Source organism: Cygnus atratus, chromosome 2, assembly GCF_013377495.2.
Source record: "Cygnus atratus isolate AKBS03 ecotype Queensland, Australia chromosome 2, CAtr_DNAZoo_HiC_assembly, whole genome shotgun sequence".
Lineage (NCBI taxonomy): Eukaryota > Metazoa > Chordata > Aves > Anseriformes > Anatidae > Cygnus > Cygnus atratus.
In genome coordinates this window covers 19,578,825-19,606,506 of record NC_066363.1, presented here as the reverse complement: position 1 = coordinate 19,606,506, position 27,682 = coordinate 19,578,825, and the positions used below count along the sequence as shown (strand labels likewise).

The 27,682-nt window shown below is 40.1% G+C and overlaps 1 protein-coding gene across 1 annotated transcript in view; it reads right to left on the bottom strand.

Annotated features, from left to right (window-relative positions):
- Nucleotides 1-2,597: 2,597 nt before the first annotated feature.
- DNAJC1 (DnaJ heat shock protein family (Hsp40) member C1) overlaps nucleotides 2,598-27,682 on the bottom strand; it is a 103,726-nt gene continuing 78,641 nt past the window's right edge. Inside the window, exons 9-12 of the mRNA XM_035545221.2 lie at nucleotides 16,004-16,123; nucleotides 4,902-4,950; nucleotides 3,894-4,378; nucleotides 2,598-2,810 (exon numbers count right to left, since the gene is read on the bottom strand). Of these exons, the coding sequence (XP_035401114.1) occupies nucleotides 2,742-2,810; nucleotides 3,894-4,378; nucleotides 4,902-4,950; nucleotides 16,004-16,123 (723 nt within the window). The 3' untranslated portion in view covers nucleotides 2,598-2,741. The remainder of the gene's footprint in view (nucleotides 2,811-3,893; nucleotides 4,379-4,901; nucleotides 4,951-16,003; nucleotides 16,124-27,682) is intronic.

The following is a 27,682-nucleotide window of genomic DNA, read 5'->3' as shown; positions in this document are numbered from 1 at the left end:
AGTGGCACTCCTCCTTGGAGCCCTCCTCAGACCTTTCTAGGGCTAGGAGGAGCTAAAGGTGCTGGGCATGCAGTGTGTGATTGATGCCAAACACGCAGTACTAACACAGGCAAATCTTAAGCAAAGGTCTTTTTTTTAAAGATTTCCAATGATAAATGTGTTCAAAGTCCTTATTTTTTTTTCCCCATTCTCTGCCTTAACTATGTCTAGTTCCAAACTAAGCCCACTTTTATTCTTCATAGCCACAACCACCATGAAACAGTTTTGTATTGAGTGCATCAAGGAGATGACAGAAGTGCAAGGCTCCTTTTGACATAGTTGCAGATTTCTCTCTCTCTACTGTGCAGCATATACTACCACCTTCCGTGCTTCCTGGCAACTGGTTTGTAGCCTCTGGATCATGCTGGTTCCTCTCTTTTGGATTTATTTTTTTTTTTCCGCCAATTGGTCTACCTTCCCTGCAGTGTGATACATAACACTGGGCACACCATTCCAGGTGAAGTCTTCCAGTAAATACTCAGTGAGTACAAAGGAAAGATGACTTTTTTTCCTCACAGGTTGTATTCTGCTGTTACTTGCTTTCTTTGAACCTGCAGGACATTACCAGCTTAACGCGAGTGGATTACAAATCCAGCACAGATCCTTTACTTGAAGAGCTATTACCTCACCAGTTACTTGCCAGCTACTGTTACAGCACTTGATCTGTTTTGAAAAAGACAATGTTCTTACCCTAAGGCCTAGGTTATTTCAAATTCTGATTCTAATTTGAAAGAAGTAAGTTGTAAGACAATGTTTTTGCAGTAGAAGTGTGTAGAATTCAGCGCAGCTAAGCAGCACGGGGCTGAGTTTTTCCATTCCACATGGCCACCCCCACCCCAAGCCCAGCCCCTCCTGTTACAAGTACCCAGAGATTGGAGCCCCCTCTTCCCATTCATTATCCTTCTGGTTGCCACCTGGTTGTAGAAGGCTGTTCACAACAGCTTTGCTACTCACAGCAGAAACATTTCAATTACCAGTCTAATTTTTTTCATGAACAATACACCTCTGGTCCTACCTCATCCCTATCAGTGCTGCCAAGTTAATTTTCACCGATTCACCTAACCACTTTAGCAGGCTTTTCTTCGTAGCCATTTCAATTACCTTGCTACAGTCAGCTTACAGTGCACTGAATGACGTTTTAAAGTTAAGCTTTCCTGATTGCTTTTGAAAATACATCACTTGATCTCGCCTAAGACTCTTTTTTCATAGGACTACACAGTTACTGCTTGATCAATTAGCACACAGCGATCTTAGTACACCTTCTAAATGTTTGTTTTCCTATGTAGTTAACATTTACATTTTGTTTCACAGAGAATTTTAAATGCATTACCATGTCTAGTAAGCCTTCTATAATATTTTTTTTTCACAGCCTAAGATGAGTTTTTTTAACAGGACCAAAAAATCAGTATGTTCCACTTGGTAAAGAACCAATACAGAACACTGTCATCTTCCCTAAATAGTTGTCCCTTAAAGTCTTACGGAAATGGGATCAAACTTTGTGAAATGCTGATGTGTCAAAAGCAACACAATTGGCAAACATTTACTGGAAGAAATCATCAGAATAAATGTCAGAAAATTAACCGATTTTGGGGCTATCAAGCTCTGAGTTTGAGTCTTCCAATTTTGAGTCTTCCAAATATGTGGTCTTCTGATTTGTCATTTTAATTTTTAATTGCAATTCAAAAGCTTGTTAAAATCCTACTGTTAAATCAGAATCTGGGTGGTAAATCTTTTTGTTTGTTTTTAAAAAAGCAAGTCTTTAAATGTTTTTTTTGCAAAAGATAATAATCACTGCTCTGATTTATTTGTTTACAGCCCATTAAGTACCCATTATTCAGCATTTTAAGCTTTGTATAACTTTTCCAGAATTATGAAAAATAATATTGCAAATAACAAACAATAACTCTTATTACCCACTCTTCAAATATGAAATCAAACTGTATTGAATCCAGCATATACAAAAAACAAGATACGAGAAATCTTAGCATAGTAATGTTGGCTTTTAAGTGCAATTCTGTACTTAAAAACTGGTCATGAAGAATATACTTTAAGTATCTTAAAGACCTTTTTTAACCTTCTTACCCATTTCAACTTTACCCAATAACAGCACTACTGAATATCGCTGTGTATGAGTCTGCAGGTTTAGCAGAAGAGAAATTATATAGCAGGTGCATACACGTGTACAGGGAAGTTAAGATCAGAAATATTCCTTATTTCTAAATAGTAGAATGGACATTTTATGTAGCAGCAGACATGCTTTATAAGCATATTGTCTTGTATTTATAACTGGAAAAAAATAAAACACAAAAAACCCTTGAGTGCAGAGTTCCATTACTCTCATACTTGCTTAACATTTTCACATCAATTCTGTCTTTCAAAGCACCACTTAGAATTCTTTATATTCTGTATGTTCTTTAGCTGTAAACCTACCCGTTCCAGTATGCAGTTACTACTGGGGGTTTTCCTAAAGGTCCACTGATTCTTAAGACACTATCACGTATCTGCACAAGCAGCTCTCCTACACAAAAATACACCTTCATTCTTTAACACACAGAATAGATGATGGCAGATTTATTGATATTTTCTTTTACTAAGGCACATGACATATAGAAATACTGAGGTACGAAAATGCAGTTTCCTGCATATGAGTTTTAAAACCCCATTTTGACAAACACGACCTAAATCTCTTCTGCTCCGAACATTCAGCTTTTAGCCATTTTTTTCTTTTGTACCAGTTCAACAAGCAACTTGTATCTTGCTATACACTCCTCCTGAAAGGAAAAACAAAAGTATTAATTAAAATTTGATATTTTAGTATTGCTTTACCTCTGTACATGCTACTTCATTATGAGAGAGCTATGTTCTGTGTTTTTTTTTTCCTCCCCCAAAGTTAGTCATGCAAACAATTTCAGAAGGAGAACGTACACCTACTGAAAAGTGGATTCAAAAAATGAGCTTTCAGTTTACATTTCTTAGCGGGTAATTTCTCTCTTCAAAGAGCACACAAAGCCAAGAAAACATGTGTTCAGTATTTCTTGACAATGGCTGTCAAAGCAATTGTTGAGCCGTTGCACTGTGCTACCTATTCCAGAACAGTTATTCTGGTACGAGCCACGCTGCAGGTACTTTACCCTGGTAAAGATGAGCCTTTACGCTCACTCTAACAGCACCTACTGACATCCACTTCATAGCTTTATAGCCAGAGAACTACCTGCTGGAGCCGCTATTTCCTGCTTTCTCATGCTGTTTTGGCACAAATAAAATAAGGATTTTCTGCAGCTACAATGGCTGAAGCAAGCACACTAAGCTAGCACAACTATTACAGAATCTACCACAGACCAGCTATATCAATGACAGCAAATGCTATTTTCAAGAGATTATACTTACAAAAAGAACATTAGATAGGTTACTGAGCATTTAACACTTGCAGCTGGGTTACTTATTTTGTTTGTTCATTGAGGTGGGTTGAGAAGGGTATTGTAAAAATGTAAGCAAAGCAGGTCACCAACATTTGGTTACTAACTTTCAATCAAAATTTGTTTTAAAAATCTAATTTGTTCTGCAACTGAAGATCTGAAAGGCAGAGGAGAAGTAGGTATTTTAAATGGAACAGGAGTTACTTCAACATTTTCTGTAATACATTAAACAAAGTGATTTAAATGAAAATATCTTTCTTTATGAAAGCAAACATGACAGTAATGATCTTTAGGTCAAACACGTCTTGCCTGGTAGTTACAAGCTAAGTAAAGACCTCACTTTCCTGTGTGGACCTTCAGTTCTTAGGGTAATCATAAACTGGTAGACAATCATTTTCCTCTTGATTTACACTGCAGTTCAAACAACATTGACTGTACCTTGCTTTTTCCAGGAACACACTTTGCTATTTTATCCCAACGATCTGTTGTTCCCTTTGGATACTGCTGCAAGGCCATTTCGAGAAGTTTCTGTTGATTTTGAGTCCACAAGTCTTCTAAGGCACGGCTTTTCTCCCTTTTTCTGCTCTCATCGTCACTCTCTTCCTCTTGCTCTGTGTTATCAAAATCTTTCTGGCGTCTTCCTCTGCCCTTCTCTTCTGGTACCTCTTTCGTTGCTGTCTGAATCATTTCAGGTGCTTTCACAAGTTTTCGTTTGCGATGCCTGGTTTCACTTGCAGCGGTCTCCTTGTGATCTGTTGGGCTGTCTGTCTGCTCCGTGATTTGACTGAAGTTCCCTTCCTCCGCCTCCTCCTCTTCCTCCTCTCTTTCTCTCTGGGTGATTATATGGTCTGGTAAATTCATGTTGACTTTGACATTCTTGGAATTCTGGGCCAATGTTTTAAGCTCGGAGAGCCTAATGACACCTGTTGGAAGTACCGATATTACACTTCTAAATAAATAAACCACCAACAAGAGGGAACTGCCTGCAGATAGAAGGTACCCGAAATCATGCAGACAGTAGATGAAGCTCTTATGGATTAAGAGCTCAATTCCGTACATTTATCCTGAAATCAAGGTATTTGTTGTAATAAAAGCAATATAATATAAAGCAATGAACTTTGCCAATTATAAGCTTATCTGGTATATGTGAAGTGACTAATAAATTACTACACAGATATAAACAAACAGAACAGAACAGCATAAACAAATGAACAAAACCCACAATAAACTGGATAAGAAAGGCTGGGAAGAGGTAGCTTAAAAAGGAAACATTCCCTCAGAATACCCATCGGTTCTCTTTGTTGCTCAGAGTAAGGCAAGGTTGCAAAAGCCTCACTGCAAAGTTACAAGGTGTACCCTGGAAGTTACAAAACGCACTCATTTGCATAGCAATTTTCTAACTGCCATGCTTCTTGTAAGCATCAGTGAGGATCTAGAGGCACACACCTGGTGTATATGTAACAGAATCCTTCAGTTGTTTGGCTTTCATGGTAACCTGCATGAAAGAAAAAAAAAAGACTATTAAAAAATTACATTATTTGTGCTTTTGAAGATTTCATCGTGAGCATACATTAAATACTGCAAGGCTGATGTTCTGCTGGTGTTTTTCACAAATGGATCCCGAATTGGCAATTAATAACTTTTTAGACTTTGTCCTTTAAAAAAAATTCTTATCTCATTATATCTATTCTTATCTTGTTGAAATAACGTAAGCGATGCTATACACTTCTATCACCATAATGCATTATTGCAGCGGATATGCAAATTTTGTTTTCTTTCATTGTTTAGCCCTTTATCTCTAACCTGAAAATGCTACGAGGAGAGGGGGAAAAGGAAACAAGTAAGTTGTCTCCTAGGTATTAGTTTCTCGACACTGAATGGAAGAACAAAATAACCCAACATAGGTCTATATGGTGAAGCATGGTAATGGACAGGCATTCAGTCCCAAAAACACATTCTGTGCAATAGTCTGACTGCCAAAGATACACAAAGATACTTCTTACATCAAGAACATTCAGGAAAAAATTCTAGGACATGAGTACCTTCTACTTCTAGTCTAAGTCTGCCTGGTTCCTCCCACCCCATTTCTGCCCATGAAATTGTGAGACTTTGCTTTAAGAACAGACAAGTGTGGGTCCTCTTTAATGAAATGACGGTGACGCTTAACAAGGCAAAGTGGTCTATTTTCCCCACAAATTAAACCTCATTTTCTGGGATGATTAGATTTAAATGAGACCTCCATGTGCAAAAAAATCCCAGCTCCAATTAACCAAAGCCTTCGTCCAGGGGTAGACATCTGGCATAAAAATTCCAGTTCCTACTGTTGCAGTATGATAAAGTTTTACTCATTCAAGGAGAAAAAGTGTAGAACGCTAAGGTGAACAGGTAATTTTAACCAGCACTAACAGTTCTGTCTGTGAACTGCATGATCCTGATTTGGAAACAACAGGATGGATCCCTCTTGTAAAACCACTAACAGAAATCACCTTCCTTGAAGAGCTTAAGAGTCTAAATTCATCCAAATCAAAACGTTTAAGTTCCATTATTAACAGAGCATCTTTGTAGGGCCAATACTTTAAAAGACTAAACGGAGGGGAATGCATCCTTGACTGCTGAATAGAATGGATCCTAAGATGTGACCTGCTATGCAGCTCTTAAATAGAAATTACCATAATCTAAACTAGATTATAATATTTTGAAAAGAATGAGGAGAACTTGTCACACAGTCAAGTTGCTGATCCTTTTGAGCTTCCTGCAATGATGCAGTGGATTCATTGTGAGTATGACAAGGTATCATCTATGTTCACGCATTCCAGAAAGCTGTTCCTAAACCATTTCACTATTTTTGAAGTACTTCTTTCAAAGATTTCTCAGCTACTCATAAGAGACAAGTGAGGAGAAGAGACAAGAAGAGATCCACAAGCTGAACGGAGCAGAATAAATGGCAAGCAATTCCAATACCACCGTTCTGTTTTCTCTATGTTGAACCATCGACATTTTAGGAGGTTGGCAACTATTGCTTCATCTTGGAAACCGGGCCTACACGTACAACATAAACTTTGCATTGGAAGTGGTGCAAATCAATATCCTGTATTCACGTTTCTTTTACAAGATGGATGTTCCCAAATTAGGTCAATACAGGTAGCGCATACCAGACATAAATTTTGCTGCATGTTACATCTAATTGAATTAGAACCTAAAATGGCCATCTCCTACAACAGTGAAGGACTTAGATTTATTCCTAGATCCTAATGGCATTTCACATTCCCCCCTACACGTAAGCAGAAGTAACAGTCTTATTTTAGGTTATCTTTTCTTGGATGCCTTCAGCACTAGGAGCTTGGTAAACCCAGATTTAGCATTTGCAGTAAGTTACTCCATTTATTACAGTTTCTCTTCTGAGGGCATTACGATATCTGTTCACATTTTTGGTAGATTTTCAATTTGAATATTCATCACATAATCCAGAAATAACAACCGTGTGTATGGTTCAGATATTGAGAATCTACAATACCAAACACTGAACAAGCTCGGTCAAGCACCTTCACCTGACTTAACTCATCAAGCTTCTTACTAACAGCTTTACTATCATCATTCACAGGTTACGTACGAAGATGAAGTATCTATTACTCTTTTCCTCATTTTTTTTTTTTAAACATCTTTCTCCTTTTTTGCATTCTTTCTCCTGATTTTGCAAGTCCTTTTCTAGGTGCTGTGTGAAGTTCATGTTTGCTACAGCTCTTTTCACCCAGTTCAGGTATAGCTTGCACAGACTTAAAATTTTTCTGTCCATCAGCTTCAACTGCCATTGCTGTTAAAGATGCTGACACACAGAAGGAATCGTAACCTGTCAGTATTGACCTATTAGGGATCATTGGGAATCCGTCCTATGGATTGTAGGAAATCTGTACTGCAGTTTGATCTGTTCTGAGTTTAATCATTGCTCTTGCCACTCACATTTGCAGCGTCCTCTGGTGCCAGTTCCTCCACACTTTCTGACATCCCTAATATCAATTCAAATTTGTGGTGGGCTTTGTTACCTACTAGGTGGTTCTTAACAGTTAGTTTGAAAAGCATGAAGTTGCTCTGCTGCTTTCTCTACTCCATTTCTTCCTATAACTTGCTTCGATTTATTACTCTTTCATTAGATAACAGATAACTTACTTGGAAATACAGTTACTCAAAGTCTGGAGCAGTTGTAGAACTATGCTTCTAATTATTATTGCTGATTGCTAGTGCACAAAGCTGTAAAATTATAGTTTTAATCTGTATTGAATTATGAGTTTTACCATTGCTCTGAAAAGTTGGTCTAGAATCCTGTTATTGACAACAGCTTTCACAAAAGTCTTAGTCAGCTCTTAAGGAAACCTGGGTCTGGGGACACTTTAAACAATAATGATCAAGACTGTGAAATTGATTTAAAACAGAAGAGGGCAGATCTTGTATTCCTGCAAGGATTTTTACTGCTGCACAGCCATACTGCATTATTCTATAGGAACCACCTTTATCTTTTCCATGCCCAAATAACCTAGGCACCAGGGATAACAGAAGTCACGAAGTCAGGTAATCACATGCACAACGAAATGTTTTCTTAGACAAACAAAGATGACAAAAAGATAGCTGCAAGCAATCAAATTGAAGTAGAAATTCACAGAATCACAGAATCATCTAGGTTGGAAGAGACCTCCAAGATCATCTACTCCAACCTCTGACCTAACACTAACAAGTCCTCCACTAAACCATATCACTAAGCTCTAATTGAAGCATCTTGCCCTGGGACATACGGAAAGGGGCCACAGGAATAGTTTGCTTCTACATGAACTCCCTTCTGAATGTAGGCATAAAAAAGCACTGAATTGTGACAGTCGTAGGGCGAAAACCCTGTGAAGTCTGGTACAGTGATCCTTCTGATACTAAACAGTCAGAAAGAGCCCGCTCGCAGAAGACGAAGCTCCATTCCCCATTCCCCCAGCAGCCGCCACCATGCTGTCGCGTTAGCTGGCCCTGCTGGCTCCCCGAGCAGCCTGGCTTCGTGGGGCTCTGGCACCATTCTGCTCTCTCCAGGCAATCTTCTCTAGGCAGTCTACTTCCTGCTCTGAATACGATGCTATTCTGATCAGGAGTGCACCAGGGAGTTACAGAAGTACAAAATCTCTCGTCTTATTTAAAACATTCTGAGAAAACATCAGTGGACCAACAGATAACCCATGTCACTTGGCAAAGAAGGACGACACGTTATTTACTGTGTTGCTGGACATACCGATACAATTATTTACTACTCTTAGCATCTTCCTGAGCAAAAGTTCTCTAAATATCTACTAAAGCTGCTAGTTTCTCAGCATCCTCTATCAGAAGCTTGCTGTCCTAGCGTTCACCCAGATGTTGCCTTTCTGCATGCTCTCCATTTATTTGTTGTGTAAAAAAGTCAAAATCTAAGGAATTATGGAAAAAAAATCTGGATACGGCCTTTTAAGTGGTTCAAGCTAGTATGCAGCAATGAGAAATTTCTTGAATCTGTGAGGCTGATTTGAGTTAAAATCACATTTTTCTCAAAAAGGAAAGCCAGACACAGAAGGACTTTTCTTTCCTGGCTTTGTCAAAGAAATACGCTTTGCTGATCTTACCTTTCAGAACAGCACAGGATAAACTGCCAGATTTGAAGTTCCCTCCTCACAGCCAAAACACCACTTGCTGCACTGAACTGTTCTAGATCTAAACAGCTTTTTCACAACAACCACAATTACTTGAAGAACTGTTTGACCCAAGTCAGCCAATAATAATGACCCGTTCCTTTATTTTCACGTCATAGACTCAAAATTTGTTGCTTTATAAACTGTCTTCCTGTAAATTTACTGTAAGACTGCTAAAACTGTCTTCCAGTTTTAACAGATTGGTGAAACTTCGCATACTGAAACATCAAGCCACATCATTCTGCCTTTTTTTAAACAAATGTCCTTACTTATAACCTACTGGATCTCTAGAAATGAAGTATTTCCAACTAGAAGACGCACCTTTGCTTTGACGCTGCTTCAACCAGTTTGCTTTGCAGGTTGTTACCGACTTTCCCAGAGGTGTGTAACATAACTGGTCTTTATCCGCTGTGTAAATTACACGTTGAATTTAATACTAACATAGCATATGAGAATTCAAGGCCAACATGCTCTTATTCTTGAAAGAACCAAGAGACATGTTACGAATTTTAACTGAATTTGCTTAGACCAACCACTGCCAGCCTCCAACAGTATGGTTTTCGTACGCTTACAGACTTTGAAGCTGTGTGTGACTCCAAACCTCGCCACGGCAGATGGAGAGGAGGTAGCTACGGCAGAAATCCCACCAGCAGTCGAAGATGTGGTCTGCAAAACAGGCAAACTTGGCCTAAATCACTGGATTCAGAACACCAGTTGTTCTCCAGTTTAAGTGCCTAAATAGTTAATTTCAAACAGCAGAAGAATTGCTCCTTTTTTTCAGGACACAAAGAACTCAGCAACTACAATTGGGATGATGTTAGAGACTTTGAACTATGTTTTTTTTTGTTTTTTGTCATTTAAAATCCATGTTTGTGAGTCTTTAGCTCAGTACTACTAATACTCAGGTAATAGGGAGGGGTTAGGCTCAAATGCTCTTTGCAACAACTGCTTGGACATCCTATTTTATCACTGTTGATGCAAACTGCATTACCTTTACTGAGAGCCAGAAGATTTGAATTCTGCAATGGAATTCAAAACCAACTCACCAGCATGTACATGGGACATTACATTATTCAAGCCACACTCAAGTTATAGCAGCACGGGCCTGACCTTCCATAAGACATCTATTTGAATTAAAGTTGGTGTCCCACTGGCTTCTGTAAAAAGCTTTCTCCTTTAAGTGGCAGGAATGCTCTGGCCATGCTTCACAAGAAGGAAATCAATCTGTTTTGCATTTGGGTACAAAACGTACCATGCTGCCCAGTTCTGCAAAAACAGGACCACCTGTACAACTGCGCAGAAGAATTTGTAAAAAATAAGAAAATAAAATAAAAATTGTGAAATGAGGGAATTGTAAACAGCAACTCCCTTTTCCTTCCCACAAAGTATCAACAGACACTGGTGTGTCTGTGGGATTAGACAGGTGTTTTGAAGATTTCACTCTCAGATTGAGGGATCTACATGACCTACATACCATCTAAATCCCATCTTAGATATTCATAACCTCTTTTGGACCTTGATCCCGAGATAGGTCTTTATACTTCAATAAGCAACTGAAAGAACTATTGATTACATAAATATATGCAAGCTGAGCGACGGTTTCAGAATATCCACCACTGGAGATCACAGTAACTGAGGTACCACATGCATAGGATATAAAATGAAATATAAAACAGACTTAGGAAAACACTTAATCTCCAGGAGCAAAAAAAAACACTAATAAATTCATTAACTTTTACATATGGATCGTTTCTCATATAGGTGTTTTCTTGCTGGCAGTGTAATGAGCTTGCATTTGCCAAAAATAAGAGATCTCTTTTATAATGACATATAAAAGCACAGTGCGTATGAACTCACGCACTTAGACTTAAAGGCTGAAGCTGTTGTCTGGAGAGATGGGAAATAATCAGAAAATAAGCACTCCCTCCAAACCTTGTGCTTTCAGGTTTCCTGATAACCCAGAATGCCTGCTCACATATATACACCTGCCTATTGTTTTTGCTGTCTACCTCAGTCCTTTTCCATATAAGCAGCAAATCCCTATCAGTCTGTTTTTGCAACACAAGTGCATGAGATTAGTGACTGCAGGAGCAAACAGAATCAGTTTAAATCCTGTAAGACAAGTGAATGATATTACTTCACAAGTATGAAATCTGAGATCTCTTTGCCTTTAATTTAAAAAACCTGTACCTAATAATCACATTAAAGTCTGTTTGGCATGCCAGACAGCTTTTACTTCCTCTGTTATTTTTACAATTTGAATGTCCTTTGTAGTTACTGAAATTAATTTATGCCTTTCAGCAAATATTTTTTTAAAACCTTTTTTTTTTTTTAAATCTATAAGGAGGCATTGTCAAGTAAAATATACTATTACAATTTCACATCTAAGTGCTTTTTCTCAATCTTTGAATTTGGCAAAAGCTAACAATCCTTATAAATCTTCATAATGCTCAGCATTTGTCAAATCAAACAATGTAATTTTTGTAGAAATAATAGTCTTGAAATTCTATTCATAATTTATACCATAGAGTGTTCACAGTGTTTAGGAAATTCAAACACAACTTTTTATTTTGTTTTAAGAGGCCAATTATTTCCTTAAGTATTGGAGGACAGGAATGAGAACTAACCCTGGAGCAACAAATTCAGCAAGGAAAATGGGTCAAAGAACAGATGTTCAGGGGATGGCAGAGAGCAGCGGTACAGGTAACCAGGTCAGCCGGCAGGAACTCTGATTAGAGTTAACTGAACTCCATTTCCCTTTCATAATCAAAATACTTGAAAATCTAATTTATACCACCAGCCAATTGCAATAAAAATGATTTAAAAAGCTGTAGAAGCTTTCAGTTGTGAAAGCAACACGATTTCATTACACTAAGGCAGTTGAAAGTTATCTTTATGGGAGAAGACTGATAAATCCCCAATATCCACATATTAAAATGAAAATTAGCGATCTAAATAATTAAACTAACTCAGCACAACTTCATCTGTTTTGGGCTGACTATTCATTGGCTGTTAAAAGGTGTTTTCCTGAAGAGAGATAAGATAACAGATACCCTGTACTCAACAGGACACAAGTTGGAGTAACAAGCTTTCTCACAGTTTGTCTATGCCACGGTTGCAAGCTTAACCTAGCTGAGCTGAAGATCACAGGAATATGTTGCAAAGATATTTATGCTGGTATCAGATGAGACAGCATGAATAGGAACAGTAGAGCTGCATGAGCTGAGATGCACTACTGCATGGACACAGCCGCTTATTGTCAGATTCTGGCTGGCACTTTCCCACTGTCCTGCATCAGGTTGTGTGGACGTTATCTGTTCGGACAGGGAATCTGGTGGACATACCAGGATAACAGGTCTTATAGCAATTCTTATTTGTGAAGTACTTTGAGAAATCCCACAATGAACAGACTTAGATGTCTAGAAAAAAACACAAGTGATTTTAATAGCAGTAGAAAAGAAAAAACATCTGAAAGATTACTTTGTTAGGAATTACTGAATTTACGCACCGTCAAGCTAAGGTATATGCAGTGATTACTGACCAACTATATATAGTGACTATCTGGCTTTCATTTTACATTTTTTAAAGTGAGTTCACACATGCTTCCAATTGTAGGAAGGTTTTGTTTCCTCCCCCTTTCCTCCTAGATAGCTTGCACTTGCTAGTCTAATCACAGCCCGTATGAAGAGAGGGACCTAACCTCAGGCAGAATCACTGTATCGATGTCGTTTCTTGCAGATGTTTGTCTAACCTGGTTTTTAAAGGCCTTCAAAGTCGGATACTCCACAGCAGCTTATTCCGCTGCTTTACTATCCATTTTAATTCTTTGCCCTTCAGTGTCTAACTCTGCAGTCTATGATAAAATTTCAGGTAATTACTTCTTGCCCCATAAAACTGAGTCAGAGCATATAGCCCCTTCCTTCTTAACAGTTCTCTTTTTACATAGTCAAATACTTATATTCTCAGGTCATATTTTATTTCAGCTCAGCCACATGAATTCCTTCACAGGCTTTACTTATAAGTAACACTTTAGAGACCTGTTATTCTCTTCTGGACACTATATGGAATCACATGTTTAAGTGCAATACTGAAAACTAGACCCAAACTAAGGACATAGATATGTAGGTTTACCATCCTCCTGTTTGTATTTTCTCAGTAAGATGATTGCCCACTTCCCAAAAAATGGCCATTTGCTGACCCCTATCTTGCTAATTATCTCTTGTAATCCCTGCATTCCTCCTGCTTTTTACAAGCTATCCCTAGCTGTTTGCCATCTTTCATTTGTGAACCTGATCACCATTCTGCTGTGCGTACTTGCACGTATTGCCTGTTTCATTTGCCTACTGCAACCCATAACCCTATTTTTTGCATATTATTTCTCATTTTGTCCTGACCTTTTTGAATTTTACTCATCTTCCAATATATTTGCAGTTCCTCTTAGCTTTGTAAGAGGTACAAACAGTGAACAAGTTTAAGAAGTAGTTATGATATTCCATCATCTTTCTTCAGACAGGTCAGGTGAAAAACTACTCTATCCAGATCACAGCCTGTTGAATTATTTGATAAACTCCTTCATTTGGACAATGAACAACTAATCAATTTTTCAAAACTGGTGGGATGGATGCATCCCTCATGCAGTGGGGGGGGGGTCCATAAAATACACTGTTACACTGTCTGATCCAGGAGAGAAAGAGATGAGCAACTGAAAAGCACAACTTCTGTTGACATTGCATGTTTGTCTTTAATTAATGTCTATTTAACTTCGAATGACAAAGATCTTGAAGAAATTGTGCCAATATGAAAGATTCAATGGCCAGTACTTCCTACGTAGATGAGAATACGGTTTGGACATGTGCAAACTGAGTTCTAAGGTACCAAAGTAATGTTCTAGCAAAATCACAGAAGAATTTTCCAAGTAGAACAAATCTCTGGAAATAAGCAAGAGACTCAAACTTTTCAGGCCTTCTTTATACGTGAAAGAAGCAGTGCTAAAACTCCAAGCATTAGAAACTTGCTTCATACTGTTTAAAAAGTCATTAACAAAGATTGCAGATTGCAACGCAATAATAAAAGGAACAGGAACACTAATAAGCAGTCTATGTCAGGAAAGCTGAGCTAGCATCGACAGTGGGAAATTTTTAGAGCAATTAAAAATTGTGTGGAGACATTAATCATATAGTTTCATTACTGGCAGTAAAGAAGGATTACGCTCAGGCCTTTCTCCACAAACAAAAATCCCTGAAAACCCCTTTTTTCATACAAGAAGAAGACAGCTCTTAGAACACAGACCTTTCTTTCATTTCTCTATCCAATTCACTGAAAAGAAGAGCATGCTGTTAAGGACTTCGCACCTCATGGAAGAAGCAAGCGAGCTTCATTTTTCTTTCCAGCACTGGACGTGTGCAAGTAGGGTGTCCAAATATATTATATTATACAAAGGACTCTTAATAAAGAATGTTTTGATATCTGCCTCAAGGAATAAAGCAGAAAATTGGTGCAAGAGGAAGTCTCAAGATGACTTTAGTTTTATGATGGGCATAATGTGGAAGCATTCCGCATGTTTGTATCGTCATTAACCAGCAAATTCATCCTTTTTGAAGGCAATCTCAAAGATCTATCCCATGCACACTGCATACTAGCAAGTCATGTGAAATATTTTTTCTATTAAAATCTGCTTAGTAAAATGTAGCAGCTTTTAACAGTCACTCCACTTCAGTATTATGATGAATAACACAAAACAAAACAAAAAGAATCAATTCCATTTGCATAGTAGGTTAGTAACCTATTGCTTACTTTCATTTATTACTTGCAAATAATCTGTCTTGTTCTAAAATGATAGGAATGCAAATGGCTCGTTTTCCAGTATAAATGAGTAATGAAACTCTATAGATGCATTAAATCTTTAAAAATAACTTCTACAAACATCTTTTTGTGATTGTATCAATAAGAAAAAAAACCAAACACTTAAGCATTCAAATTGCCCAGAAGGTTATAGTGGGTTACGTTTCACTCCAGCTAGAGGCTTTGTTTCACGTTATTTAAGATGATTCCTAAAATATAATAAATGAAGAATATCTAATCTCAAAACGTACATCAACGGATTTAAACATTATTCTCATTAACCCCTCCAAAGCCTATAAAATAGGGTCAGCTGAAAAGGCTTTCAAATGGTCCTCAGCAGACACTACATCATGTTCTAGTGATCTATTGCTTGAAAAGGAAAAGTCTTTTACAGCCTAGCCCCTAAGGGTTTTAAGATCATAACACTTAAAATCCGTAAGTACAAGCTTTCTTTGATATGTGGCACAATACTATAAAATACGAATTAACAAGGAAATTAATCATTTTACACAGTATTATTGCCCACGCTATAATCTAGAAAAACGGACTGAAACAGTATCACATGTATAACTTGTTTTAAAGTTCGCAAAGATATTTCAGTTTAATTAATGGAAACCACCTGTCTAAACACCATTAGCTCATCTACGCTTTTTAAGGACTGGCTTAAAACAGAAATGTAATCTTTAACCAAGACCCACAAATATTTGCTTGCAGTCAAAGGGGGTTCCTACAAACCCTGAAGTGGCATTGTTTTGCTGTTACTGGGTTACAGTAGCTCGAGTCTCCAAGCACCAGAATCCCCCATACAGCTGATCAGTTACAGCTGTTAATTGCGGAGCGAGAAACTGGCTGACATCTGCTTCTTGCATAGTTAGTTAATGGTTCACTTCCAGGTCCTAAAAGGATTGTAGCCTCTCTCAAAAGACAATGTCAGCCCCCATATATGTCTGCCTTCTACACTGCCTGTCTTGTTCTGGTTTGTCACTCTCTCTACAATGCAAATCTGAGTGAACTCACATCTGCCACTGATCGACCCAATTCGTGAGCAATCTTTTCCCATCGACCTGGGGTCCCCCCTGGGAACTTAACCATACTTCTTGTCAGCTGGCTGAGGTCCTCTTCTGTCCATTCAGGTGCCTGTAAAACATTTGTAAAACATTCATTACACTGGGATATTGGACATATTTCTGTGAGGTAATATACTGGAAAAAATCCACACGAATTAATCAAATCTTGTAAAAAAAATACAATGTAATACTTTCAAATATCTAGGTACTATCTTCCCGTTTTATTGCAGAAAATACATAAGAACAACAGACCAGCAGTAAGGTATTAAAAATGCTTACCATTCAAAAAATGCATTTTGTATATTACATACATTAATTCATTTAATCTATATTAGCATATTTATACAATGGATAAACACTATAAAATTGCAGTAAAGTTAAAGCAACAATACTTTAATAAAAGATTAAATCTCGGTTTAAGATATAAAATTGTGATTTCTCTGATTTCACATGCAAGATTTTTTTCAGCAAAGACAAAGAAAAAATCCTCATTTTTATATTTCAAAAAGCTTCTCAAAGCAACAGTCATTTTAGCTTTTAGTCACTGTAATCATCATATGTTTTAGCATTCTTGTATGATTCAGGAATGAAATCTGTTGATTCTAATATTCACTACCGCTATTAAACAACCCCCACGCACCCAGCAACAAAACCCCAGTCACAACACAAACAGGACGCTTCTACAATCCAACAAGCAAAATATACTAAAATGTTGCACTCTAACTACAATAAGACAATCTGTTGGAAAAAAACATGCTCATAATGGCCAAATGAAAGTGAACAAAGCAAGGGAGCACACAATTACAGCAGCTTAAGCCATGAAATCTCGCTTGCCTCAGAAGGCAAGACACAGTAACCATCTTTGACATTTGCGGCATCTTCGGCGACATCTGCAGAGCTGAATCTTTGTTACAATCCGTAGTTTGCCATTTTATTTATTTTTAAGGAATTCCTTATGACATACCTCTTCTAATCACCATTTCCGATAATGACCAGCACATATCAAGCAGTTTGCATTACAGAGCCATCAGCACAGAACAACAGTCAGAGGTGAGTGACCCCAGGGACCATCTCCACAACTGCAGCAAAGCTTCTCCCTGACACTAATCCTGCCTGTCATTCTCCCACTGTGCTCTAACCACACTGACATCCGCCTGCCGCACTGCGAGCTTAACTGGGCCCTTCCTGACTTTTTACTGTCTCCCCCAATCAATGGTTCAAGCGTGCTCTTTTCACCATGTCCAAATGGCAGCTTCACTCATAATCAAAGTGCATTGCTCCTGTTAAAGGGCTTCCCGAAAGGCTCCACCATTTGCATTCATTTGCAAAGCAAACTACTTTTATTCACTTTGTTCTGCTATCAAGAGTGTTCCCTGAAGCAGATAAATTGGCATAAATACAACCTGCCACTTAAAAGACAGTAAATAATAGCCAATAGTAGCAAGGATTTCATCAATCGTCCTGGTTTGGATCCATGTAGTCCTTTCTTCAATGCTGAAAGCCTCAGACATTCATATTTGGATAGTTTTTAATACAAGTCTAGCATATATTTGAGTCATTGCAGATAATTCAAGATGCTTAAATAATGTGTGTAACGTGTGCCATAGATAGCTCATTCGTTACAGGCATAATGATACAATTACACTATGGCCTATAGAAGAAATGGGAAATACATGTGACATCTCCACATAGCTCAATAATCTTCTTTCTTGTATTGTATCAAGCAAGGTGATATCTTGTTCTAAGATCTGAGATGTTTAGAAGGGAAGTTTTGGGGTAACATTCTACTTGATGAAAATTTTTGTCACTATCATTTCAATAATGAATTCTTATCGTGTTTTGGTTAAAAGCATTTTGTTCAAAAATTAGTCAAACTTCATATCTCAAAATTAGCCTTAATAAGCAGTTTACTGTAATTTTCTATTTAATCTGTATTAAAACTGTTTTTTGTTTGTTTTTTAGGTAAATTCACAGCTATTCTTTCTTACCACATCCAAAGCATATCTAAGCAATTACACACGGAAATCAGGATGATCTTTTCAGAGATGTGCACACTTCAGATGCTTTCTGATAAGTTGCATTTTCAGACTTCTTGATAAGCTTTTTTCTCCGTGCTCAAAAACTTTACTAACCACTCGTAAATGTTACAGAAGTAATTTTATCTTCCTAAATAACAGACTATACTGTAATCATTCTTTAGATCTGAAACTAATTATATAGCCAACTCACAGCACAGGAATTCATTAGCCAAATTAAAATATCAACTGATTAATCTTATTTCAAGCTGACAATTCTAGAATGTAAAGATCTGAAACATCTATAAATTTGGAAAATCTTTGAAAAAGCTTTTAGGAAATCCACCCGTAACTGCTGAAGCTGTAAAGAGCTTTTGTGAATTTGCAATTCCTCAGCAACAGTTAATTGTGTCTTTAGATGCAACAGCGCCTACTGTGATCCACCTACTAAAAGCAGCTATGAGGGTGGTCATGGTGTGAATGTATTCTCCCTGTTTCAAATCTGTAGCCAACTGTAACTGCGAGAGTCAAATAAATGCATAAACATACTGCTTTGTCACCTAAAACCATGTGTGTCCAATATTACTGAAACACTGGGCCAAAATTCATCTCTACAGTAAAGCAACGGAAGACACCACATGGTGAGGGGACAGCTGTTGTTACTACACAAGCATTCAGATTTTGCATCAAAAAAGCCCCGTTCTGGGATTAACTTCCCATACTGAATACGAAATTAAAAGTACAGAGTTGCGGTCTACAGTCTTGAAGATGAAAATAAACTACAAGCGTACACATAAAAAATTCATAGCACTCCCTTAAATAATAATCCCCTAACATGGTTTATCACACATAACTGGCAATATTGGAGGATTAGTTCATCCAAACCACTGTGGACCTTCTACAACAACAAAAAATAAATGAATGCGGTTTATTGTTTAGCACCACTCTTACGCATGCATCAGCACTTAGCAAGTTCATACCATCTCTTTCAGCATAACAGAGTTTACACTATTAGTTTTTTTTTTTTTTTCACAAAAAATAAGAGGAGCTATATTTTCAATGTCATGAAAAGCCGATTTTTAGACGACAAAGTATTTGTTATCAAGAAAGCAGAATGACACGTTTAGACCTGTTAATGTTAAGTATAAAACTTCACACTATTTTATTGATAAATTGGGAAGTGGTTAGTATTAGAGAGTTTATGAAGAAGTTTAAAAGGTATTTGCATTGACTTGACAACAAGAAGTAATTGGATTTTTTAGATTAAATTTTAGCTTTAGACTCTTCCTGTCATCAATACACTGTTAAATTCTTAAATTAAAATCAAAGTTGTAAAGAAGTTTGGATAATGTTTTAAATCTGGCCAGAACTTTGTGCTATGTATCATCTAAATTTGGTAATTTACTGATTTGAGCATATCTAGATAATGATCTTGCAAATGAACCATAAGGCAGCATGTACTTAAAAATATCTGTGGACACATTTGTAGTACAAGGGTTCTAGTGAACTCCCAAACAGTTTTGCAATTCAGGATACATTTAACCTACAAGTAAGTGGTGTTTCTACCCAGCAACCATCAGAACAGAATGAAAAAGTATTGTTGATTTAATTTCTTATCCATATTGCCTTATTCTTCTTATATTATTATTTCGTATTCTTAAAATGTATTGCTTTACCTGTATTAAATCTGAAGTTCTTCTTTTATCTCATACACTTCTGGTATTGTGATCCAGCTGTTTGCTGAACACTTAAGATCTGCTAAATTATTAATGATCTGAATTCATATTCAAAGCCACAATACCTTCATATAACCCTCTGGTCCTTCAAAGCTCCTAGTCAAATCCAACTTCTACTAGGACAATTGTTATTACGTGAGCCAACAAAAAACAAAGCTACGTCGTTTCAGACCAATGGCCAAGCTACGCCAGTAAGCTCATAATTACTGCTCAGGGAGTGCAGCTGCACAAAACTTGAACATATACTATGTGATAACAAGGACTCTGTTTATAATTTATCCTTTCCGGCCCCCCTCTCTTTGAAAAAAGAGGGGCCATATGCAGATACCAACAGTCAGAGGGAAGCAAGCATATATGTTAACCATAATTTCCCTAACTTTTTCCATACCTCCAATTATTTTCAGATCAAGGAATCTCTTTAGCCTGATTTCATTTTTTCTATTTAGTAACCCTCTATGCATCTCTCTTTCAATGGTTTGTCCACTCTTTCCCGAACTGTCTAAACTTTCTGCATTTGTGACATAGCCTTCGTGAGAAGCTGCACATATCCACTAGCCATTACGCAAAGAATTGCCTTATTTTTTGTTTTGAACGTGGCTCCTGCTAGCTTTGACATCTGTCTCCTGGTTTTGAGCGAACAACCAGCAAACAGTCTATGTCTACGCACCTCCGCATCACAACATTATTCAAAATATTTCCCTGTAAGTTGTTTCTTCCAGGCTAAAGAGTCCAAGCCTACGCAGCTGATTTCTCATGTAAAAGCCATCTCGTGCACAATCCTGTTCTTCAGGCCTTTTTCAAAGCCTTCTCCAATTCCCATATAACCTCTGTGAAATTATGTACCAAACTGCACACAGCGGTCAAGGGAGGATTAATCATAAATTTACACAGTGGAGCTCTGACTGTTTTTACTACTGTTTTAAAATTGGTGCACCTACTAATACCATTCATTTTGTAATTTCAAAAAATCACCCGGCATAGAACTTATGCTCACCAGTCTGTACTACCCAGAAACCAAAATGAAGTCCAAAAATCGGTATCCTATTTCCATCTCTCATTGCAACACTCATTTAAGTAATTGCTAAAATCCTAACAGCGGTATTAGTTTTAGAGTTCTTTTTAGATAACTAATGGTGAACGAACATTATTTTTTATCAACTTCTGATGAATGCTTCAACCTTAAAACAGTTCCTCCCCATTTGCCTCCTATACCTGATGTTTACAACTCCCTAAGATCCTTTGTAGTAAACATGGGTGAAAAGGACTTCTAGCCCTAGCATCTTCTTGAAATTGCTTTATACTTTGATAATCCCCTAGTTCAACAAAATCCTTCACAGTACTCCTTCATCTATTTTGTTTGAAAAAAGTAATAATTTTTCACATGTTTAACAAGATGTTCCTCAGAGTTCTTGGGCATACCTTATTATGGATTTGCATTTGTGTTGCAAATCTTACGCTCTTCCGCATAAGCCTTCCCCTTTCTGAAGCTTTTTTCCCCACTCAAGCAGCTCTCTTCAGTTTTAAGTTGGAGACATGAATAATAATTCCAGTAAAATGGGTATATCTAAGATTCCTCCACTGACTACCATGCTGATGATACAGAAGTTTGACATATTTTGAAAAACTTCAAGCACTCTGTTCATCCATCCTAACTGTATGTTAGTACATTATTTTTAAACACTGAAAAATAGAAAGTTGTAAGTTTACGCTGAGAATTTAAACATCTTGTAAACCAAAATTCAAATATCTTCATAAATGTATACTGTCAATGTTACAGCTCTCCTGTGTTTTTAGGGAAGCAACTTCCATCGATTCAGAAACTTCATAGTTAATATGGGTCAAAATGGAATTACTGTTAAACTCATTCCTAAGCTGTGTAGCTGTGTACCTATATGGGGTACATATATGTACCTATATATAGGTATAATCACAGAATCATTCAGGTTGGAAGAGACCTCTAAGATTATCTAGTCCAACCTTTAACCTAGTACTAAAGTCCACCACTAAACCGTTCTACTAAGTTCTACATCCACAACTCACCTGAAGACCTCCAGGGATGGTGACTCGACCACCTCCCTGGGCAACCTGTTCCAATGCCACACAACCCTTGCAGTAAAGAAGAGCCTCCTAACATCCAACCTAAACCTCCCCTGGCACAACTTGAGGCCATTTCCCCTCCTCTTGTCACTTGGTGCTTGGGAGATGAGCCCGATCCCCACGCTGCTACAACCTCCTTTAAGGTAACTGTGAAGTACAAGGAGGTCTCCCATGAGCCTTCTTTTCTCCAAGCTAAACAACCCCAGCGCCCTCAGTGGCTCCTCATAAGACTTGTTCTCTAGACCCTTCATCAGCTTCGTAGCCCTTCTCTGGACATGCTCCAGCACCTCGATGTCCTTCTTGTAGTGAGGGGCCCATATCTGAAAACAGTATTTGAGGTGAGGCCTCACCAGAGCCAAGTAATATATAAGCTTACATATATATATATATATATACACACATATATGTAATTATATAATTATATTTATTGTTTCCTTAACCTCTGGCAGGCAGGCAACCACTGACAGTGTTACGTGGTGCTGCCACACTATTCATATAATAAGCTGTGTCTTAACACAGAAAAATGTGTGTTCTGATAGACAAAAAGGAGGGGAAGAGGATGAGAAGTAAATATAAATCAAGCTAAGCAGCAACTACGTGAAGCAGTAAGGCAGTTTTTAAAGTTATGACTACATTCAGAAAGTTGCATACACTCCAAAATAGTAGTAATCAGTCATCTGACAGAAAAAGTGGCAAACAGTGACTTAAAAATGAAACAGTGGATGAGCTATATACTCACAAGATGATTGCTATTACACTAGATTCATTTTACTGTCGCTGGCTTTCACTCCTAGCCATTGGCCCTCTATTTCTTCCTCCCAGACTGAACAGCCCTTTAGCACCAAGGATTTCCTACCATGAAGGTACCTGCTAAAGCCAAAAAACAGTAAATCCATATTGCTAGAGAGGGATCCCTTACAGCTTACAATATACTGCTGTAAGGGCAGCTGCTCTACAATTCATTTCACGTGTTCACACTTGGGGTTCTACCAGGCTTTGATTCTAGATTTAATATGAAGCTCTCCAACACACAGTAGTTAACGTGACCAGAAATATGCAGGAATGTTTCAAATACCTGCCTACATTTCCATAATGCAATCTGAATATTCTTCCTAGACAGTAGATAGTTTTCAAAAACATGAAAAATAATTCAAATTATGACATTTTCAAGGCTTTTGAAATGAAAATTTTCTGTAGCATTTATACGAATCCCAGATTAGTTGTGTGTGCGTGGTGTTTTGTTGTTTTTTTTTCTTCCCTGTTTGTCATTATAGCAAACCATAGGAGGAAAAGACAGGTTATTTCTTGCTGCATTCTCAAAATCAAATCTACTTTTCCATCAAGCAAGCCAGAGGAAAAATGTCACAATTAAATGGTTCATAAATATAACACTAAAATTACTATTTAAGTCAATGTAATTGAACAGAAATTAAAATGTAGTTTTTAATTGCATATTACAACTTAAATGGTTGCACTTAGCAGAAAGTGTTAACTCATTTATTTTTTAATTGTTAGCTGCTTCAAGGCAACGCAGAAAAAAGTGAGAAGCTCTTCAGTAAATTTGATTGTAGGACACTCAGGCATGCAGATCAAATAAACTATCGGTTGAATAGGTAATTAGGTTTGGCCTGTGATACATTAATGTGGAGACAAATTCCCAAAGAAAGGGAATAACTGTTTAATTGAATTCTCTCTCAAAACACCACTCTGTTTGGATATTTAAAAGCAGTTTGAAAAGTATTTCCATTTGATTTAGAACATGACACTGCAAATCTTCTAGAATACATGTCAGTTAATTCTTAAGGAAAATAATTCTGTAGCTTTCATAAACTTCAATAAATAAGTGCATAGCGCTAAGCTCTACATCTAAACGTCTTTTAAAGACCTCCAGGGATGGTGACTCCACCACCTCCCTGGGCAGCCCGTTCCAATGCTTAATAACCCTTTCGGTAAAGAAGTTCTTCCTAACATCCAACCTAAAACTCCCCTGTCGCAACTTTCGCCCATTCCCCCTCGTCCTGTCACCAGGCACGTGGGAGAACAGACCAACCCCCACCTCACTACAGCTTCCTTTAAGGTAACTGTAGAGAGCGATAAGGTCGCCCCTGAGCCTCCTCTTCTCCAGGCTGAACAAGCCCAGCTCCCTCAGCCGCTCCTCGTAAGACTTGTTCTCCAGACCCCTCACCAGCTTGGTCGCCCTTCTCTGGACTCGCTCGAGCACGTCCATGTCCTTCCTGTAGCGAGGGGCCCAAAACTGAACACAGTACTCGAGGTGCGGCCTCACCAGAGCCGAGTACAGGGGGACAATCACCTCCCTAGACCTGCTGGCCACACTGCTTCTTATACAGGCCAGGATGCTGTTGGCCTTCTTGGCCACCTGAGCACACTGCTGGCTCATATTCAGCCGACTATCAACCAATACTCCCAGGTCCTTCTCGGCCAGGCAGCTTTCCAACCACTCATCTCCCAGCCTGTAGCTCTGCTTGGGGTTGTTGCGCCCCAGGTGCAGGACCCGGCACTTGGCCTTGTTGAACTTCATACAGTTGACCTCAGCCCATCGCTCCAGCCTATCCAGATCCTCCTGCAGAGCCTTCCTGCCCTCGAGCAGATCGACACACGCACTTAGCTTGGTGTCATCTGCAAACTTACTGAGGGTGCACTGGACGCCCTCATCCAGGTCATCGATAAAGATATTAAAGAGGACCGGCCCCAGTACCGAGCCCTGGGGGACACCACTTGTGACCAGCCTCCAACCAGATTTGACTCCATTCACCACAACTCTCTGGGCCCGGCTATCCAGCCAGTTTCTAACCCAGCGAAGCGTACGCCAGTCCAAGCCCCGAGCAGCCAGTTTCTTGAGGAGAATGTTGTGGGGAACGGTGTCAAAAGCCTTACTGAGGTCAAGGTAAACCACATCCACAGCCCTTCCCTCATCCACCAAGCGCGTCACTTTGTCATAGAAGGAGATCAGGTTCGTCAAGCAGGACCTGCCTTTCATAAACCCATGCTGACTGGGCCTGATCGCCTGCTCGCCCTGCAAGTGCCGCGTGATGACCCTCAAGATAATCTGCTCCATGAGCTTTCCTGGCACTGAGGTCAAACTGACAGGCCTATAGTTACCCGGGTCTGCCCTCCGGCCCTTCTTATAGATGGGCGTCACATTGGCTAGCCGCCAGTCAACTGGGACCTCCCCCGATAGCCAGGACTGCCAATAAATGATGGAAAGCGGCTCGGCCAGCTCCTCCGCCAGTTCTTTCAGTACCCTCGGGTGCATCCCATCCGGCCCCATCGACTTGCGCACATCCAAGCTTCTTAGCAGGTCGCCAACCATTTCCTCATGAATAGCAAAGGCCACATCCTGCTCCCCATCCCCTTCCGCCAGCTCAGGGCACTGGGTATCCAGAGAACAACCGGTATTGCCGCTAAAGACTGAGGCAAAGGCGGCATTAAGCACCTCAGCCTTTTCTTCATCCTTAGTAACTAGGTTTCCCCTCGCATCCAGTAAAGGATGGAGATTCTCCTTAGTCCTCCGTTTCGCATTGATATATTTGTAAAAGGATTTTTTGTTGTCTTTAACGGCAGTAGCCAGGTTGAGCTCCAGATGAGCTTTGGCCTTTCTAATTTTCTCCCTGCACAGCCTCGCTACATCCTTGTAGTCCTCCTCAGCGGCCCGCCCTTTTTTCCAAAGATTATAAACCCTCTTTTTTCTGCTAAGCACAAGCCGCAACTCTCTGTTCAGCCAGGCCGGTCTTCTTCCACGCCGGCTCGTCTTTGGGCACGTGGGGACGGACCGCTCCTGTGCCGTTAAGATTTCCTTCTTGAGGAGCGCCCAGCCTTCCTGGACTCCTCTGCCCTTCAGAACCGCCTCCCAAGGGACTCGGCCAACCAGCGTCCTGAGCAGCTCAAAGTCAGCCCTCCGGAAGTCCAAGACAGCAGTTTTACTGGTCCCCTTCCTGGCCTCGCCAAGAATAGAGAACTCTACCATTTCGTGGTCACTCTGTCCAAGACAGTTTCCGACCACCACATCTCCCACCAGTCCTTCTCTGTTTGTGAAGAGAAGGTCTAGCGGGGCACCACCCCTGGTGGGTTCACTGACCAGCTGCGTCAGGAAGCTATCTCCCACGCTCTCCAGAAACCTCCTAGACTGCTTTCTCCGTGCCGTGTTGTGTTTCCAGGATATATCCGGGAAGTTGAAGTCCCCCACGAGGACAAGCGCCGACGATTTTGCAACTTCTGTCAGTTGCCTATAAAACTCCTCATCCGTCTCCTCATCCTGGTTCGGCGGTCTATAACAGACCCCGACCAGGACGCTAGCCTTGCCGGCCTTCCCGCGGATCCTAACCCACAGGGATTCAACCTTATCATTCCCAGCCTGGAGTTCCACAACATCAAAAGATTCTCTAATGTAGAGAGCCACGCCACCACCCCCTCTGTGCTGCCTGTCCCTCCTGAAGAGCCGATAGCCAGGCATTGCAGCACTCCAGTCATGGGAGCGGTCCCACCACGTCTCCGTGATGGCAACCAAGTCGTAGCCTTCCTGCTGGACGATGGCTTCCAGCTCCTCCTGTTTGTTACCCATGCTGCGTGCATTAGTGTAGATGCACTTCAGCTGGGCCATCGCCTTCTTCCCCAGCCTAGCCATTGTTTCCCCCGGCACGGCTCCAACAAGCCTTGTTTGAGCCCCGTCCCCCTTCTCGCCTAGTTTAAAGCTCTCTCTATGAGCCCCGCCAGCTCCTGGCCTAGGATCCGTTTTCCCCTTGGAGATAGGGACCCATCTGAGGCCATCAGGCCGGGTGCCGAGTAAAGCTCCCCATGGTGAAAAAACCCAAAATTTCTGTGCTGGCACCAGCCTCTGAGCCACCTATTAACCACGTGAGCTTTCCATGTCCTCTCCGTGCCTCTCCCTCCCCCCGTAGGGATAGACGAAAACACCACCTGCACTCCCGCTCCCTCCACCAATCGTCCCAGCCCCCTATAGTCCTGTTTGATAGCCTTGAGGCTTCTCTTTTCAAGATCATCACTGCCAGCCTGGACTATCAAAAGCGGGTAATAGTCAGAGGGGCGAACCAGGTTTGGAAGCTTCCTGGTAACGTCTCTGACCCTGGCCCCAGGGAGGCAGCAGACTTCCCTATGCGTGGGGTCAGGCCGACAAATAGGGCCCTCCGTTCCCCTGAGGAGGGAGTCGCCCACAACAATCACCCTTCTTTCTTTCTTGGTGGAGGCAGTCCTGAGGCATGGAGTCAACTTCCTCACCTCAGGCATCCTCCTGGGCAGGCTTCCTACATCGTCCTCACCCACCGGTCTCTCAAGCTCCAGGGCCTCAAACCTATTGTTCAAGGGCACCTGGGAAGGCAGCGCCGGAAGGGGAGGGCATCTCCTGCGAGGTCGAGAGGGGACCCGTCTCCATTCCTCCTCAACTCGCAGGTCCCCTCCCTCTGCCCGATGGCGACAGGTCAGGGGGTCCACCCCCCTTTGGGGCGTCTCACCCCGGTCCCTCTCCCTCCGGTCCTGCAGGGAGTCACTCCACCAGTCTATCTCCCGCTCGCACTCCCTGATATCCCTCAACCTCTGCACCTCCTCCTTGAGTTCCGCCACCATGCGGACCAGGTCGTCCACCTGCTCGCACCTCACGCAAGCAGTCCCTCTGCCTCCCGCCGATGGCAGCAAGAGGCTCAGACACTCCCCGCACCCGGAGACCTGAACCGCCGCATGTTTGGACGGGCAGTCGGTCTGGGTGTGTACTGACTTCCTAGAGAAAGCACCGTGCCTGGTGGAGACCAT